The following is an 18,923-nucleotide window of genomic DNA, read 5'->3' as shown; positions in this document are numbered from 1 at the left end:
ATTACCATTTTCTGAATTAAGTTTTGCACTGAGCCCTGCGATAGTCTGGCGACCTGTCCAGGGTGTACCCTGCCTCTCGCCCGATGTAGCTGGGATAGGCTCCAGCCCCCCCGCGACCCTCAAGAAGATGAAGCGGTTAGAAGATGAATGAAAGATGAAGTTTTGCACTGAAAGTATGTATATTTGATGTCCTTCACGAGTAGACATTCAGTACAAATGTAAATTATGTTCTGATTTTCTTACACTGTGACACTGAACTGAAAATTCAGCTGAATTTGAGACATTTGAAATCACCACATTTTCACAATCTGCTGAAATGTTTTAGATCAAACAATCTGACAGTAAGTTGAGAAAATAACTGACAATGAATTAATCAATAATAAAATGAATCTTTGGTTGCAGCCTTAGTCTGAACATACACTGTACTTCTTTTTGAAACAATAATTTTCTGAATTAAGTTCTGTTTTGAAAAGGGTCTCTTCATGCTAAATTAAAAATGTTAGTGGAGAGTTTTAGTCTTATGATGCTTTAAGAGTCACTAATCACGGAACAAAGAAGTCCCTAAGGACTACAGAACTTGCCTGAGAATCGTGAAGTTTTTAAATTTTGACATAACGAACAGAAAACATGTAACAAGTTACCCTCCATCCAAAATATGACATTATATCCATAATAAATATTAATGCAAACACTGCAAACAAACGAATAAAATCCACCTTGCACCTCTAAAGATCACTTATTAACACTACATATCTATTTTGTTTATTCTGTTCAAAAACCAAAAAGCCAGGCTAACAGTTTCCCTTTGTTTCCACTCTTTATGCTAAGCTAAGCTAACCAGTTGCGGCTTCATATTTAAAAAGACAAACATGAGAGTGGTATCCATCTTCTCATCTAACTGTCTGCCAGAGAGTGAAAAACAGTATGTCCCTAAATGTCCGTTAAGAGAGAGGAAGAGGAGAAAGAGAGAAGGAAGAAGAGAAGAAGGAGGAGGAGTTAACAGGAAGTGAAGGAGCCTCTCATCAGGAGAGCAGAGGAGGAGATGGAGGAAGTGGAGAAACAATAGCTTCTCTCTCTCTCTCCTGGTCCATGTGAAGCCTTTATTATTAGAGACACAGAGTTACGTAATTGTCAGAGATGTTGTTCATCCTCTGCTGCTGAGCTTCCAGGAAACTTTCACAAAAACACCACAGTCGACGTTTGTGGAGGAAAAAGTCTGTCAGCGTAAAGAGGAGGGCGTTTCATCCTGGTGCAAAAAGATGCTCAGCAACATAAGTCTTAAATATTTGTGTCTTTTACAAGAGGTACACCTTGTAGAAAAAAGTCCAGATAATTAAGAAACTAATAATCCCAAAAGTTCTATTTTAAAGGTAGGATCTGGAGGATTTTCAAACAAAACAAAATATAGACATATACAAATGAAATCCTGCTTAATTGTCACCTATGGGCTTCTACTTATGTGTGGTAGTGACTCTGTTTGCAGAGCTCCCGCCCTTTAACTGTATTTTGATGTTTTTGTGAGCTCGGACCGCTTCTGGGCGGAGATTTCCCCAGCCAATGAGAGAGCGCAGGTGCCGTGCCCGAGCGTGTCCGAGCGTGCGCCAGCGCGAGCCTTGCCTGAACCTCTTCTGTGAAGCCTTCTTCCGTACACCCGGGAGAGTTGAGCCTGATAGGAGGGGCCGAATTTGAATGTGTGTTTACAAACAGCAACTGGAAAATCCTCCAGACCCTACCTTTAATGAGAAATTCCTGATCAAAACTAAACATTTCCTAACCCGAAATAAAGACAGTGATTTTATCGGCTCCAAGCTAGCAGAGCTATGTAAATGTACCTCTGTAACAAACTCATCAGGTCAAGGCCACCATTTCACTACAACTGAAACACCGTAAAGTTTCTACTCATTCTGGCTGTTCAGGGACATTTTGAGCCCTAAATCACACTAAGATTATTGCCATGTCTTCATTTTATCATTATCAAGCCAGAAAATAACCATTTCCATGAACATTTAACTCTGAGGAGCATCATGGGACACTAAAAATATCCACTGAATCTCTGAACTCAGCAGGAGGGACACGCTCCTACCTTTAATACAAAAATTCATTCAGAAAATAATGATTTAAAAAACAACAACACTGGGGCGTCAGAGGCTTAGTGGTAGAGCAGGCGCCCCACGTACAAGGCTGTTCCCGCAGCGGCCCGGGTTCGAATCCAGCCTGTGGCCCTTTGCTGCATGTCATCCCCCTCTCTTTCCCCCCTTCACGCTTACCTGTCCTTTCCATTAAAGGCAAAATGGCCAAAAAAAAAAAAAAAATCTTTAAAACAAAAAACATTGTTTTCATATTAGATTTAGTCACTAGCAAACTAATCTGCTAGCATGCATACTGCCATCTGAGAACTATCTGTGAGCGTTTACACTAATATTCATAATGAATATGTCATATTTTGGAAGGAGGTTAGCTTGCCACAAGCTTTTAGTTTGTTTCCAACAAAACTTAAAAACGACACGATTCTCAGACAGATTCTGCAGTTATAATGAGCTTCTTTTTTTCTGTGATTTCCAACCAGACATTTAATTCTTAAAGCTAGAACTATCCACTGAAACTCTCAGTTCAGCACTGAGGACACATGTCTGACTCCAACAGAGGACTTTATTCAGAAAATGATTGTTCTTTAAAAAACGGATTACGTCTGGATGGATTTAGTCTCTAATGAGCTAGCATGTTTACTGCCATCTGATGACTATCTTTAAGTGTTTGCATGAATATTTATTTTGGATATGACGTAATATTTTGGAAGGTTAGCTAACTACAAGTTTTCTAGTTAGTCTCTCACAATTTTAAAATAGAGATGCACAATATTGGACATGCCGATATGTAACAACCCATCTGACCAATAACCAGTACCGATATATCTCTTTTTCCCCACCTAATTTCAAGTCTCTTCTGTAGTGGAATTAACATCATATTATGCATGCACACTCTTAGTACGATGGCCCAGCAGCAGATGGAGCCATGAAACAGAATGCTTTTCAATGAGTGTAATATTCATTCATTGTGCAAATTAAGAAAAGCACGTTGGCCGATTCTGATACATCATTTAAAAGCCAATAGTGGTTGATATCGATGACGTTTCGATATTATCGTGTATCCCTACTTTAAAACATGATTCTCAGGCAAGTTCTGCACTCACAAGGAGCTTCTTTTCTCTGTAATTTCTAACTCAACATTTAACTCTTAGAGCATCATGGGACACAGACTATCCACTGAAACTCATTACTCAACAAGACGGACACTTTTCTGCCTTTAATACAAAACTTAAGTCAGAAAATGATCATTTATAGAAAACAGGATTTGCATATTAGATTTAGTCACTAGGAAGCTCATCTGCCAGCATTTACTGCCATCTCACAACTAACTGTAAATGCTTGTATGAATATTTTGTAATGGATATCATATATTTTGGAGGGAGGTTAGATTGCTACAAGCTTTTTTTGTGTCTCTCATAACTTCAAAAAGACATTGTGCTCCATTAAATTCTGCAGCTGTAATTATCTTCTTTTTTTTCTATGACTTCTAACCAAACATTTGAGACTACAAGACTTCCTTTAAAAATTATCATTTAAAAAACAACACAGATAATGAGCAGAGTAACACCTCTACTGTTACGGAGGTGGATGAGACTGGCTGTAGCCAAACATTTTTTATTATTGATTAATGTAGATTAACTAATTATTTTCTTTATCAAGTTACTGATTGATCTGTAACATGTCAGCAAATAGTGAAAACCATCACAGTGAGTTTCCAGAGCACAAGCTGATGTCTTCATATTTCTTTTTTTTGTCAAACTGTGAGCTCATAACTCACCTATATCCTATTAACATTGATGTAAAACACAGAGAAGGCTGCAAAGTTTTGATTTTTAGGAAGCTGGAAACAGAGAAATCAAAATAAGCTGATTTATGATGAATCCACTCATTGTTTCAGCTCTCAACTTTTGAAGCACACCACATTTTCTGAAAGACTCATTTCGTTTGTTCCAACACTAAACTGAGCATTAACTGATGGTAGAAACTGTCTTATATATAGGACAGTCACACAGTGTACCATCAGTTTGAGGCTGCAGTATGGTCCTCATAAATCCTAATTACTAAAAGTTCAGTTTACCATCTTATCAATGATGTCTGATAACCAATAAACTGATTGATTTCTTTGTGAACGCTCAAACCTGAACACTGAGTCCTGACTGAGAGACAGAAGAAGATGAGCTGTAATGTGAGACGTGGGATGAATAGGCTAAAGTAGGACACACACACACACACACACACACACACACACACACACACACACACACACACACAGTGAGTTTTGCATGTCGTCTGATGGGCCTCCTCCCATATACACACACTATCACACACACACTAACACACACTCTGAGCCCACCAGAACTGGCTGTGGTCTCCTCGCTGGGTTTAAATTTAGGGGAGAGACAGCTCAGTTATATATATATATACACACACACACACACACACACACACACACACACACACACACACCACTGTCTTTATATAGCAGTGGATATGCTATAGTTAGAGTGAGTAAATATTACAATCTGCTGTTTTCACATCACTGCCGTCAGCTGGTTTTCATGAAGAACACTGTTGTTATTTGCTGTTGACATCAGACTCTAATCAATTACAGTCGTTTTTTAAGTAAAGATGGGAGAAATCAGCTGGTTTCACTCTCTGAGATGTAAATATGTTCTGATTTTCTTACATTAAACTGAATATTACTGGGTTTTCAGACAAAACTGTAACTACAAAGGTGCTAATCTGCACATGATTGAATGTGAATGAAGTCATGTCCTGGTGGCACATTAGTGTCCCCACTGCCGAGTTTCAGTGGAGTTTCTGCAACTTCTGCAGAAATTCTGAGAATCACGACGTTTTAAAGTTTTAAGAGAAACAAAGGCTTGACTTTAAGAAAGACAAGACTTCTAGCAAAGTAACTTCCTTCATAATATGACATTATATCCATAATAAATATGCATGCAAACACATAGTTTGCAGTACATAGATTGCAGTAAACATGCTAACCCGCTAGCAACAAAATCTAATCTGCAAATTATCACTTTTTAAAAAAAACAAAAAAAAAAACAATATTTTTCTGAATAGTCTTGTGTTGGAGGCATAAAAGTGTCCCTCCTACTGAAGGAAAGGTTTCAGTGTCCCATGTTGCTCTTAGAGTTAAATGTTAGTAGAAATAGTTAATGTTTGTCATTTTCTGGCCTGAAAGGATGAAGCATCATCTTTTTCCCCTGTCCCTGAACACAACGCGCAGATGTATCATTTATCAACCACAAACCAGCTGCTACACACGTCCAACAAGTCCGCTCCACCTGTGACTCACCTGCACATCTTCAGTCACAGCGAGCATCTTTCTGATGAAATCAATTGAAACACTGACTCACCGAATTCTGCAGCCATGAGGAATGTTTACAACACTGCTTCCTGTTAAAATTACCATACATAATATCTTGTACAACTCAGCATGTTTCCTAACAGTTATCAATTATTAGTCATTTAACAAAAACTGTTTTAAAACTGCCCCACCCACCTACTCCCACCCATCCCCCACCCTCTATCCTCCTCCACACCTCTCTGTCTACATCCACACTGTCACCAACATCCCCCATCCACATCAGACACTAGTTGTTCCTCCGCCTTGATGACTGCTCTGTGTTTTACACCATCAGTACGCCCAACTGACTACCAGCCCAAGAACCCAGGGTAATGTCTTCAACTCAGAAGTAAAGACACTTAACTTATTCTGTCAAATAAGACAAAGAAAAGCAGCAAATCTTAAAACTTAAAACATGTTTTATAGTTTGACGTCATATTTTAATACCTAAAGTCATGTTTTAATACCTTAGAAGTAAAATTTAAAGGTTAAAGTCAGGTTATTATCTAAGAAGTCATATTAAGTGATTCAAAAGTCATGATTTAAAGTCACATTTTAAAGCATTAAGAGCAACGTTAAAATGTGTAAAACTTTTCATTTTAGATCACTGTTATAAAAAAAAATGTGTACTGCTGCTATATCTTTTTTATATCTTTCTGTGGCATGCTAATGTCTTAAATTCTCTTTCTGCCTCATTGTAAAATGTTATTTTCTAACATGTTAGGTGAGTCTTACAGTTTCCACTGTGTTTCTGAAGTCAACTTTCACCCCATCTCCTCCTGCTGCTCCTCCTCTCCACACCTTTCTACACTGTATGTTAACCCCTCCTCCTCTTCCTCCTCCTGTCAGCTGGCCGGTCGGGGGATGGAACATAATCTTATCTAAAAAAGGCGGGTCTATAAATAGAGGTCTGGTACAGAGACACCAGGAGGAGGAGAAAGAGAGAGGTGGTAACATCAGCCCCTCCGTGGAGCTGATGGTGAGTCTGTGTTGCCTTAAAAAACCTCACAAATTTTTGTGTGGCAATCCACAGTGACATGGAAACCAGGACATGCCAACAACAACATGTTCATTAACATAAAACTGACTGACAACTAATGATTGATTAGCAAAAATAATTCCATTCCAATGCTTCCAGTCAGTCAAATGTGAATATTAGCTGGTTATTTTCAATTTATTTGACAGGAAATTGAGTCTATTTGGTTTTGGGACCATTTGTGAAACAATAAAAGTAATTTGAAGACATCACCATTAACTCTGGGACACTGTGACATGCATTTTTCACCATTTTCTGACATTTTACACAAAAAAATCTATTACTGGAGAGTATAATCTGCAAATTAATCAACAATGAAGGTAATTCTTAATCACAGCCCTTTATTAAAGTTTGGGGAAAAGAAAAATTAAGTTGCACATTTTGATGATTTTGATGTAACTGATTAAACAAAATCAGCTGGGGAATGATATTAGTTGTAGCCCTACAGTGGAAGTCAATGAGGCTTGTTTGCATCCTGAGATGGAACAATGAAGAAGACATAAACATCGTGCAACAGAGGAAAGCAGGAAAAGTTTGGTTTTCTCACTCAGGACCATAAGTGCAATTTAAACATATTTATTTAACCTGTTAAATCCCAAATGAGAGCTTTTCAAAACAGCAGGATGACAAAAAGTCAAAGAAACTAAAGCAGATGAAAGGAGACAAAAGAGGGTTGTCAGGTTGTTGTTTTGAGTCGTCTGTTAACTACTCGACTAATAGGGCTCGTCATGTGAGTGAAACTGTGGGAATCAATAGAGAGGAGTGTGTGTGAGTGATAAACGGAGGTTAATGTGGAGACAACAACAGTCTCAGAGGGAGGATGGAGAGCTTTTAATTAGCTGCTTCACTTCAGTCTCTATGGACACAAACGTCCCACTGAAACTCCCCATTAGGCCTAACTAACTCATTCACTCATGCTGTTAAAACACAAACACACACACACACACACACACACACACACACAGAGCAATTATCTAACACAGATAACACAAATACTGATATTAGGGATTATAATAAAAGTTGCATTTTGCTCTAATTTTAATAATAAAATAATAAAAATCTCTTCTCAGGGCTTGACGCTAACTTTTTTCCCAAGGAGCACATGTGCTCCTAAGTTGAAAAAGTAAGGAGCGCAGAGAACTTTAGGGGCACAATGTAAATTCATCAAATAATGTGTTTTCCATAATAAACGTGATGCAAATAGACATTTACAAGCAAAATTATTTAATGAATTTGTATACAAAATGTACAGAAAGGTAAAATCATCAAGTTTTGAAAAAGTATTGCAATTTAATTTTGTCTTTAAAGTTATTATCTTATATATGTTATCTTTGCAATATGATTATCTTATATAATGTTATTACTATCCTAAAACATTCTCCAGGTCCTCTGAAACTCTGCAGAACTTAAGCCTCTTTCACACAGAGCTTTCGCGGCGCCCACTGCGGGGTAGGGCACAGAGGACAGGATTTGGGGGAGTACAGGCTCGTTCAGGAGCTACAGCTCCATGGTGACCGCTTCCGGGTCTACTTCAGGCTCTTCTCTGCTATTGGATGCGCGCCGCCAAGGTGTCGTCACAGTACGTTGCGGTGAAATTAAAAAAATTTCAATTCGAGCACAGGCTGGTGGAGCGCAGGCTGGCGGAGCGCAGACGCCGTGGCCCTCTCGTACGCTGCTCAGCTCGGCGGCAGAGCAGTGCGCTCTTGCGCCACGGTAGCACATACACAATGAATGGGTTCGTGGGCGGAGGTCTGCGCTTTGTGCGCTCTGTGTGAGAAGGGCTTTATTTCCACCCTGCCCAGCAGCGGTACCGTGGCGAACGGTCCCTTAAGGCCTCTACACATGATCAGCTGTAAAACCGCTTTGTGCTGGCTGTCCCATTGTTTGTCTATGGAGAGGGCAGCAACACCTGACAAAGCGGCGTGCACCGCTCGGATTTCCCGCCCGAGCGCTGCGCTCAGAGTTGAAATTATTGGAACATCAGGGAGAATGGAGCAGGCTTCCCCAGAGATCCACCCGGTCCATCTCCTCCACACTTTGGTAGGCTATTTCCACACTGCCGACAGTGGGACTTACATTCATTGTGCCGACAGTGGCTTGGAAAACCGCCCATAACCGTGTCACACGGGGAAGAGGGAAGGCAACTAGAGTTCCTCCAACATTTTTTTATTGACAAAAATATAGGCTGCTTCTGCTGATTTTTTCATGCGCACATGTGCCCCTAAATATTTTTCACAGTTCGCACACACCTATTTTTAGTCGCAAATGCGAGTGAAACGCTCGCACTGTCGAGCCCTGCTTCTTTTTGTTTGGACTTTGACTCATTTTATTTACGACTCTTCTGTTTACTGTGATTATCTTTAGTAGGCCTACTCAAACTATGTATGTCTGTACATTTTATTATAGGGAAAACTGAAGATATTCAACTGAACCAACTTTGTAAACACTGACAGAGCTTCAGTTAATAACAAGACATAATACAATAAAATCCACAAATAAATAAATAAATGAATTGTTAACAATAAAAGGTGGTGATTTCAACTAGGGATGTCAACAGTTAACTGTTCATCTGTTAGACAAGAATATTTTTGAGAGTTTACACATGTCGGTCTATAGGTTCATTTTGCTACTCTTCAGTTTACTGCACTGTGTGCCACCTAGGTTAGGTGGGTGCTAGCTAATGGCGCTCTCATTTAGCAATTACTGCTGATAAAGCCATCTCAACCCCCTTTAGCATCATGGTTAGCTCTGTAGCACAATTAGCACTGGTGCTAATATATTTTCAAAATGCTTAGGGGGTTGTGCAGCTCAAAATGAAGCCATTTACTCACCGGGGCAAGCTGGGGAGAGAGCGCAGGGTGGGCACAATGTTTTCTGCTACAGCATGTCCTGCTGCAAGGACGGTTTTACCAGCAGTAATCACTAGCCAGCTAATGTAAGCTCCCACCCAACCTGGGTGGTGAGCACTGCAGACCAATGCTAACCTTAGCTAAACAGTGGAGCTATGGGGGCACCATGTTAATGCATGTTAACTCAGCTAGTCTGCTATCTGTCATCAAAGTTAACAGAAAATAAAAAGGCAAAACATTTACATCACCAAACATTACAAGTTCACCACTTCTACATGGACAGCACTTTGAAATGTGGTGCACAAGCTCATTAAGTCAACGGAGCGCCAGACTAAAAGGAAAGACCTCTTGTTTTTTCAAAACTTCTTGTTTTTTTCCCTTAAAAATTAACCAGTAAGTTATCGGTTAATGGGTATTTGGCTATTGAAAGCAAAATGAACCAAAACTGACATCTCTAATTTCATCAAAATGTTGTCAACGTGTTAAAGAATGTTTCAGTATTTCCTAAAAGTGGGACAAACATAATGTTTAAATTGTTTTTTCACTGTCTTTATACACATTTTGTACATGATATAATTTATTTTATGTATTTCTCTTTAGTAATTTACGCTGAAATTAAGGTAAATATAACAACTGTCCAAAAATTCCAAAAAAATAACTCATTTAGCCAACTACATGATTTTTCAGACTCATCTCTTACAACAGCCCAGTCGCCAGAACAAAATGTTGACACTGTATGTTTCTGAAAACTAAATAAATACAAACAGAGCAGTCGCACACATCCAAAAAATGAAAAAGGTGCTGGACTAAATGAATAAAACTGAAAAGACAAAGAAAAGTCCGCACACTTCAGCTCCCTTTAGGTGAATTTATTCCACCATCCTGGAGTGACATTTCGGGCCACAGGTGCCCTTCTTCAGACTGAGCAAACTAAATAAAACATTTGTAAGTTTCATACCAAGCGGTAACTTTCAGGACTGAAAGATGAAGCCAAGAAAGAAGTTGGTGCAAAAAAAAAAAAAAAAAAGAAAAGATGGATGGTCACAACCAAAATGACTGGATAAGTCTACAAACCAGTGGGTATTGTCACAGTGGCTCCATCCACAGTCTATGTTTCAAACAAGGTGGAGGGGATGCTGGTCACCTACGTGAGATGTCTGTCAAGCTGCAGACCACCATTCAAGACCAACAAACAAAACTGGTTGTAATCTAGTGAGTCATTTCTGTTCTGTCAGCTTTAAAGGCACCAAACATGCCTTTTTTTCTTTTTTCTTTTTTTTTTTTTTAAAGACTTAGGTTTTGTGCCTAAACATAACCACACATTAACCACAGCATCATTAAACATTAAGTTCCAACATATCCCCTTCATAATAACATGCAAATGAAATGTAACCATGGTTTGCAGAAATGTACAATGGCAACTTTATTCTGGTGACTGGGTAACTTGCAACAGAGCAGTTAAGTTTTCATTTCTTAAAAAAAAAAAAGTAGTAGTTGTAATTTCATAAGCTGTGTTGAAATTATATTCAACCTGAACATTTATGCATTTTTAAGACTGAGAATAACTGCATTTTGTCTTTCAAGTAAAGAACTTATTTCATGGTATCTTATTCCTGTTTATGGTGTTTCAGGCAACACACATGAGCAAACTGACAGAGGAGATTTGTCAGTGATTAATCATCAGCACACTACAGAACACAACACTTACACCTAAAAACTTAAAGTTCATTAAAATATGAATGCATCAGACTACACTCAACACGACTTCTACATTAAGAATCAGTGATGATGTGACACAACGAGGAAGTGAAGTCACAGTCAGTAAGATTCACTCCTTCTCCGCCTTTTATCACCTGTACAGAAAAACAAGCATCCCTCCCTTCATGCTACATCATGCCTTTACATGACTGTAACTGCAGGCTGTGTGTGTATGTGTGTGTGTGTGTGTGTGTCATTGTGTGGGTGTGTGCGAGTATCTCTATGTGTGTGTGCGTATGTGTGGCTTCAGTTCCCACAAAAAAAAAAAGCAAGCACTCACAATGGAGGATGCCCCGTTGCACACAAGACACTCTTTGTGTACGTGCGTGTGTGTGTGTTTGTGTGTGAGTGAGTGAGCAGGACACATCATCGACTACATCATCAGCCGTCAGCATTTTAAAATGTCCTCTACCACAGAAGAATAAGCTTTGACAAAAAAACAAACAGCCACTTTTGTTGTCATTTTGTGAATGAACCAGAGCTACAAACTGGAGCGTTTAGAGGGTTAATGGGAAGTATGGAGGGTCTCACAGACACACACGCACATTATATATTCACAGCATCCTTTCCTGTTGCCACGACACAAAGATGGAAGACGCTTTAGCGCTGAAGCTCCCGAGGAATTCAGCAGATTTTCACTTTGATGTTTTGATTCATTCCTCCTTTCCTCCCTCACTCCCTTCCTCACACACTCAGCACACACACATCTCCATTTAAAAACCAAGAAATGAGGAGTTGAGGAGTGGAAGGGCGAGTTATAATTTCCCCCTGAGTGAGAAAGCGTCTCTCCGTGAGAGAGAGAGAGATCTGCGCCTGTCGCCGAGGGCCCAGCTCGGCCTCAGTGTTGAATTTCGTAATGGAATGCTAACTGCTCATCCGGATCTCTCCTCCTCCTACCTCCTCCTCCTCTTCTGTCAGGAGGAGGAGGAGAGGACCAAAAACAGCAAGAAGATTTGGTTTATCATCTTAGAAAAACTCCAACTTCATCTGCAAAAACATCCAACAGGCTGAAGGAGCTGCGTCATTTAGATACATAGCAGGAAGTGGCTGCCACCAGTAAGCACTAAGGATGCAACAAGTTACTTTAAGGATATTAACATGACCGTACAACAAGAAAAAAGTACCATAAAGCAGCTACACCCTCTCTATTGAGCAGCATATGCCACCAGAAAACATGATACAGGCCTAGCCTAGTAGTAGAATGCCACATTCTCTGTTGTGGATAAAATATGCACTATACTGTGGAAATACTCAAAGAATATAAGAGGTACAACACCACATAAGTACTACAAACATATTCCTGAGCTGCATATATACAACATAAATCCAAATATTAAAGTTTTAGCATAAAATTTAAAGTTAAAATATGTTTATCCACAAAGGCAGGACAGAGGGTCACAAACACATTTGAAGTTATGAAAAAATACAAAAAGCATGATAAAGTCACAATAAACCTGCTATTTAGTGCAAACAGGTTCTTAAGAGCACTATGAAAGTTAATGAGTTGCAGATACCATAAAGTCATGATAAAGTCACCATCATGCAGAAAAAATACAGTTGAAATCCTTATAGAAACATCACAATATTTAAGGGCCTTAAAGTCCCCTTAGATTCAATTTCAATTCAATTCAAAATACTCTATTTGTTGCTTCAGGGCCTTTTGCAGAAGCACACACAATATAGGAACTTTTTTTAAATACGTAAAAATGCAAGGACAGATGTACATATAATGATTCACGTATAATACATAAATGCACAACTCCTGTGGGAGTGTTACAGGAGCAATAGATACCACGAAGTGAGGTGCAATCACAAGGATGTTCCCAAAATGCACGTAAGTCCCTGTTTTTTATTACAAGAGTAAAAATTGCCATCAAGCATACTATATTTACCATTAACTCCCATTAATATACTTCAACCCCATGCATACCAATACTGTGGCATTCAAAGATTCAATAACTCACTGAAAATTACTACAAATGCACTTCAAGTCCCTGGTTTAATATTAAAGAACAAACCTAAAAGTAAAATTTGCCTTAAAGCGTGCTAAAGTTACCATTAACTCCCATTTAATTGCCATAAATACACTTCAAACTCCTATATTTCAATACTGTTGGGTTCAAAGTTACTATAAATTCACTATTGATGACTACAAATGCACCTAAAGTCCCTGTTTTGATATTATATTAGTAAAAACTGTCTTAAAGCATGCTAAATTTTCCATAGACTCACATTAACTGCCATAACTTCACTTCAAACTCCTTAATATAGATACTGAAGGGTTCAAATTTACTATGACCACACTATTACTGACTACAGTCACACTTAAACTCCCTGTTTTGATATTATACTATAAAAACTACCATAAGGCATGCATAATTTACCCTTAACTCCCATTATAAGTCTAAGACTTATGTCATAAGTACACCTAACATTCCTATAGAAGTGCTGTGGGGGCAACATAAAATATCAGAGAGTTTGGTACAGTCACAATGATGTCCCCAAACTTCACTAAAAGTTCCTGTTATAACATAGAAGTCTAAACACATGAGTAAAAACTGCCTTAAGCATGCTTAATTCACCACAGACCATCATTAAACTGCCATATTAAGCCATTTCAAATCCATGCTTTAGGATACTGTGGGGTTCAAAGTTACTATGAACTCTCTATTGATGACTACAAATGCACTAAAAAGTCTAAAACATAATGAATGTCAGGAGGATTTTCTAGGTTAAACTTGGTTAAAGTTCCTCAGCAGGGAGGTAGAGAGACCTGAGAGAGAGAGAGTACCTTAGCAACCATTATCTAACCAGTTCAACCTCTGAGACAGAGCGAAGAAACAACTCATCATCTCCTCTCCAAACCAAACCCCATCCATCAATCATTGACCTGCAGAACTGATAACAAAGTCTCTGTGGCACAGTAAAACTACATTATTATAATCAACAGCTCCAGCATCCTCCACCGAGGAGAAAAAAAAAAGACGACGACGCTAAGGAGCTGCTTAAAATCTGAATCACCTTTACAGACTGAGTATGTGTGAACATACGGAAGGAATTTCTGCATTGCTCTCAATGTACAGACAGAAACATACCAACTAAAGAGGAACAACACCAGACATCCACCTGTAAATTATATATTTTGATAGTTTATACACAAAGTTAATATCATTACTGTCAATATGAATATAAGCACGCTGTATATATTGTCAAATCTAACTACCTCACGTGTATAAAGCAACATACTACATCCATGTTGTCTGCAAATGCAACTGCATTGTTAATATAACTTACATTTTCTATTATGTCACAACAATTTTACGCAGGCTAAAAAACAGGGCTAGAAACTAATAGCATCCCATCATCATGGGAAAAACAACATGTGAGATCTTCACCAGGACGTCGTTGGGATGAAAGGATGCAGTAAACTCCCTATTGACACGTCAGAGGACACACCCTATTGTTTTCCTGATAATACCACAATATCAACAACAAATCGTGTCTAATTATTTATTCATTTATTCTTCTTAATCACTAAACTTTATTATTGACGGGCCCCTGCCCCCTGGAAAATGTGGCCCCTGAGCAGAGAAGTTTGAGTATCCCTGTCATATACAAAATAATGTACACAGTCAATTTTTTAATAACGGTATACTTTGAAACCGAAACACTGCTGCAACCCTGGTGGCCAGAACTTACTGCTGTTGGAGGCTGCGTTGAGTTACATGTTCAGCTCTCCTCAGTACAAATGACTTTTTTGCAAAGGTAAATTATAACATGTTCACGATGTGTTCAAATGTAATCTCGTAAAATTTATTTATGACAGGAAACTTGAGTATATATGACTGTTTCGGGGAGAAATTTGTTGGCATTTAATATAATTATATAAAACAGATATTAGAGAGGGAATTATGATGTATTATATGTAGTAGAAAATCTTTTGAAGCAGTTATTTTAAAAAAGATATTTTTCATGTGAAAGAAGTTTATTTTAAGGGGTCTTTTATAAATGTGTATGGCTGAATTTGTGCTCATTCAAAAGTAGTGTAGTGAAGGACTGAATAACTTTTAAGCAGTTCAGTTATTTTTGTATACTAATGAAGATTTCTTTGTTTGCCTAGAACCAAAGAGGGAATAAATAACAACAAAAACATAAAGTATTACATACTAATGTCGATTTCTCTTAATATGTTAATGATATGCAGCCATAGTGCAAAACAAACTCCTTGTATGTGAAAACCTGCTTGTCAGTAAACCAGATTTTGATCATAGATTGAAAATAAAGTCGCCAGTTTGAGGCTGAAAACAGCCTCACGTGTCAGAATGAGCTGATGTTTAAAATGGAAGTTAACGCGGCGGATGATGTCGAAAGAGAGAGAAGAGAGGCTAAGGCGGGGGGAGGAGGAGGAGGAGGGAGGAGGATGCAACAGGCGTCACGTCGGTGCTGCTGCTGCTGCTGCTGGCTGCGCGTAACCGGAGACGGCGGAAAAAAAGTCTCCGAAACACGGAGTAAAGTCGCCAAACGGCAACTAAACTTGACACACGTCGAGCAACCGGGCGATGTTGAACCAGCTCGTTGCCTCGTTGACGCAGTTTATAAATGAACAAGGGTCTGTTTGTGGCTAAATGTATCTGTGCAAGGTCACAGCAGCGGCGTCGAGCTCACGGCGGTCAGCCAGAACGCGAGCGGAAACGGGGCAACTTGCCCTTCAAAATAAAACTGAGGCCTCAGTTTCGAATTTTAGGATTAAAACGCCAAATTTAACTTTTTTAACCGTATCGTTTTTGTCTAGGTAGGCTTTAATTGACAAATACAAATTAGTAAGACAAAAAGGTATGTACTTAAATCAGCAAATGATCCTTTTTTGACTGATTTTATAACAATTGCCCAAGCCACCAGGTAATAACTAGCATTTTGGCTACTGCAATATTTATTTATTTATCTGTTTATCCATACATTTAAATTTTACTTAACTTGTATTAATACTTTTCCTGAACTTCCCTGAATATACTTACATCTTTCATTAATTTTGTTCAAAATGTACTTGGGTGCATTATCGTTACATATGGTATGTTTGTTCCACAATTTCAATATATAAGTTGTAAAAAAAAAAAAAAAAAAAAACAACAATGTGAATCAAACTATTCAAACAATGTGAGTATAAACTCAATCACACAACAAATAAATAAAATGTAGCAATATTTATTAGTCTGTTTAAGGACTTTTGTCCTAAACTGACAGATAAAAGTTAGCATCCTGACTACAGCGATTTGGTTTTTTTTCTATTCTATTTTCTATTTATTTTCCACACTTATTTATCTAATCATTTATTTAATCAAGTTTTTTCTAAGCTAACAGATGGCAGTTAGCATTTTATCTACACCAATGTTTATTCATGTACACTGCCATTATTAAGACAATAAATAACCATTTCACAACAGTCTGTACACAAGTGAAGTGATGATAATCATGGTGGGGAAACCATCTACTAGTTTCTTGCATTGTACACATTTGTTTTTACACCTTATTGTTGACTTTTACTCATTATAAATTGTTTTGCTGGCGCATTATAAAGCAGCTGCTCCTCTGAAAAGATATGGCATTGTATTAGCTAACCACAAAGGAACATGTCCCACAAGAATCAAACTCCCTGTATCATTTTCTGCATATGTTCTACATTTCTAAAAACATGCACCATCAGATATCATCTCGGATAAACATCAAGTTAATGCACAACAAGGTCACTCAAAGTCACTCACTCAGTAGATAAAAGCTAAATTTCTCGGCTCATCAACAGGTGGTTTTATTTTGAAAGCGCAAGCAGGAAGCGCCTCTGCTGGTTGCTTCCAGCTTGTTGCTGGTGTCTGGTAGCTTTACACATGGCCACTAGCAGCGAGTCTCCGACCAAAGTGCAACCGAGATATGGATGCTCGACTCCGGCGGCGAGCAGACTTTGAACCCCCCCCACCCCCCCCCTCTCCTGCCACCCTCCCCCGCGAGGGCAAAAAACACCACATAACAGCCCCGAAACGTGCACGCGGGGGGATAAAGTTGCAACATAAAAGTCACAAAACAAGTCGTTTGCGATAATTAGCTGAATGAGGAAGAGACGTGGGGTTGAATTCCACCGCTTGGATGCGCATCAAACTAGGAAGCAACACGGAGAGGAGAGAGAAAAACTCTTCTCCCTCCCTCCCCGTGTCCACATCTCAACTCAAACTTTACTTTAACAGCTCCAAAGAGTCCAAACTTCCCCCAACATGTCAAACATCGATCATAGCGAGCACACGAAGGCAGAAGAGCACCAAAATGTAACGATGGAGAGGGTAAAAAAAAAAGAAGACTTACGCTTGACTTTGTTGGGGTTGGGCTGCTTGCGCCGAGACATCGTGGCGAGGATGATGATGGTGGTGGGGGGCGATGATGATGATGATGAACGGCGGTGATGGTGGATGATGAAGGGGAGATGAAGAAATAAAAAGAAGGGAGAAAGAAAGAGAGGCTGCAAACTTGCTCCGGAGAGGAGAGGAATCAAAATGGCGTTTCCGAAGGGATGTGCAAACTTGGACAAACTTTACTCCGGCTTCTCCTCCTCCCTCCTCCTCCTCCCCTCCCTCCTCCACCTCCTCCTCCTCCTGTGCTTTTCCTCTCTCCTCTCCCGGAGGAAAAAAAGAGCAAAAAGACTCGAGGAAAAGAGTCGTCGAGAGGAAAAATGTTTAGTAGTTTTCTTTTTTTAATTCCTCCCCGGGCTCCCGGCCGTGTTCTCTCTCTCCCTCGGCGTGTCTCAGTGTCTCTCTCCCTCTAAACCTGATAAGTAAAGCTCATCACGTGTTGTCTCTCCAGTCTCCAAGGGGACGTGGCCACCAAGCATCTCTGTCTTTACGCACAGATACACGTTACCGCATTACTTCTCCTGTCCTCTCTGTAACGAGCCCGGCAGCAGCGATGGAGGACAAAGTAAATCCACTTTGTTGATCACCCTAAAGGAAAATAAAACGATCGCATTTCATCAAAAGCTCCAGCATTTTCTCTTACTTTTATATATCTGTCACCACTTTGCGCAACAAAGATCCACCCTCAGTGACTACACGACACACTTACAAGAGTTATAATGTAACTTTTGGCAAGTTATCATCTAAAAATATCACCTTAAAGTTGATTTATCCGCAACTTTAACTCCACTCCATCACTGTACCATACCAGAAAAAGTTACTGTCTTTCCTCTCAGCCGGATCACTCTGTACCAAAACGCGCTTCAAACGTCTGTTTTATCATTTCACATAGAGTTTAAGGTGCTAAAAGATAAGAAACCATCCGCGCTGCAGTCAGTGAAAAGACGGCTCAACGTACCTATCGCGAGTTTTAAGAGGAAGACGGAGCGTGGACGGAGGGAGATATCGCGAGCTTTGGGGAGGAAGCGAGGATGTCAACCGTCAGTGTTTTTAGGGGTGGAGGGGGTGGTAATTCTATAGAGGAGCTGGAAAAGTCAGGATTTAGTTTTCACACTTAATGAGGCCACGAAGGCTTCTAAATTTTATTAGAATGAGAACTTATTAAATTATGTATACATTTCTGCAAAACCAAAACGTCATAATGTTTAGTGAAACGACAGTGCCTTCAAAAAGTAAAGAGATTCATCGTTTTATGTTCAAATGCCTTAAAAAAATAATGTAGTTCCTGTCTGATAACTAAATATTTTTGGGAAATAACTATTTGTTTATAAATAAATATAACTAATCATGTTTCCACCCACCTCTAACTGTAAATAAAACTGCACTGTAGTCATATGAGTAAATTGTCTTTCAAAAACAGTAAAAAAAATC

At 39.1% G+C, this 18,923-nt stretch overlaps 1 protein-coding gene across 4 annotated transcripts in view; it reads right to left on the bottom strand.

Annotated features, from left to right (window-relative positions):
• Window positions 1-18,035, bottom strand: part of rreb1a (ras responsive element binding protein 1a) — a 100,941-nt gene extending 82,906 nt beyond the window's left edge. For 3 of the 4 annotated variants that reach the window (XM_049565757.1, XM_049565753.1, XM_049565755.1), the window contains exon 1: window positions 17,449-18,035. Coding sequence is in view for 2 of the 4 variants with exons in the window: in XM_049565753.1 (XP_049421710.1) it covers window positions 17,449-17,488 (40 nt within the window). In the remaining 2 variants the exon portion in view is untranslated. The remainder of the gene's footprint in view (window positions 1-17,448) is intronic. The other variant, XM_049565756.1, reaches the window with a different exon arrangement.
• Between the last annotated feature and the right edge of the window lie 888 nt (window positions 18,036-18,923).

The sequence above is a fragment of the Epinephelus fuscoguttatus genome, linkage group LG21 (assembly GCF_011397635.1).
Source record: "Epinephelus fuscoguttatus linkage group LG21, E.fuscoguttatus.final_Chr_v1".
NCBI classification, from domain to species: domain Eukaryota; kingdom Metazoa; phylum Chordata; class Actinopteri; order Perciformes; family Serranidae; genus Epinephelus; species Epinephelus fuscoguttatus.
The sequence above is the reverse complement of the archived record's forward strand: the minus strand, read 5'-3'. Positions and strand labels throughout refer to the sequence as shown.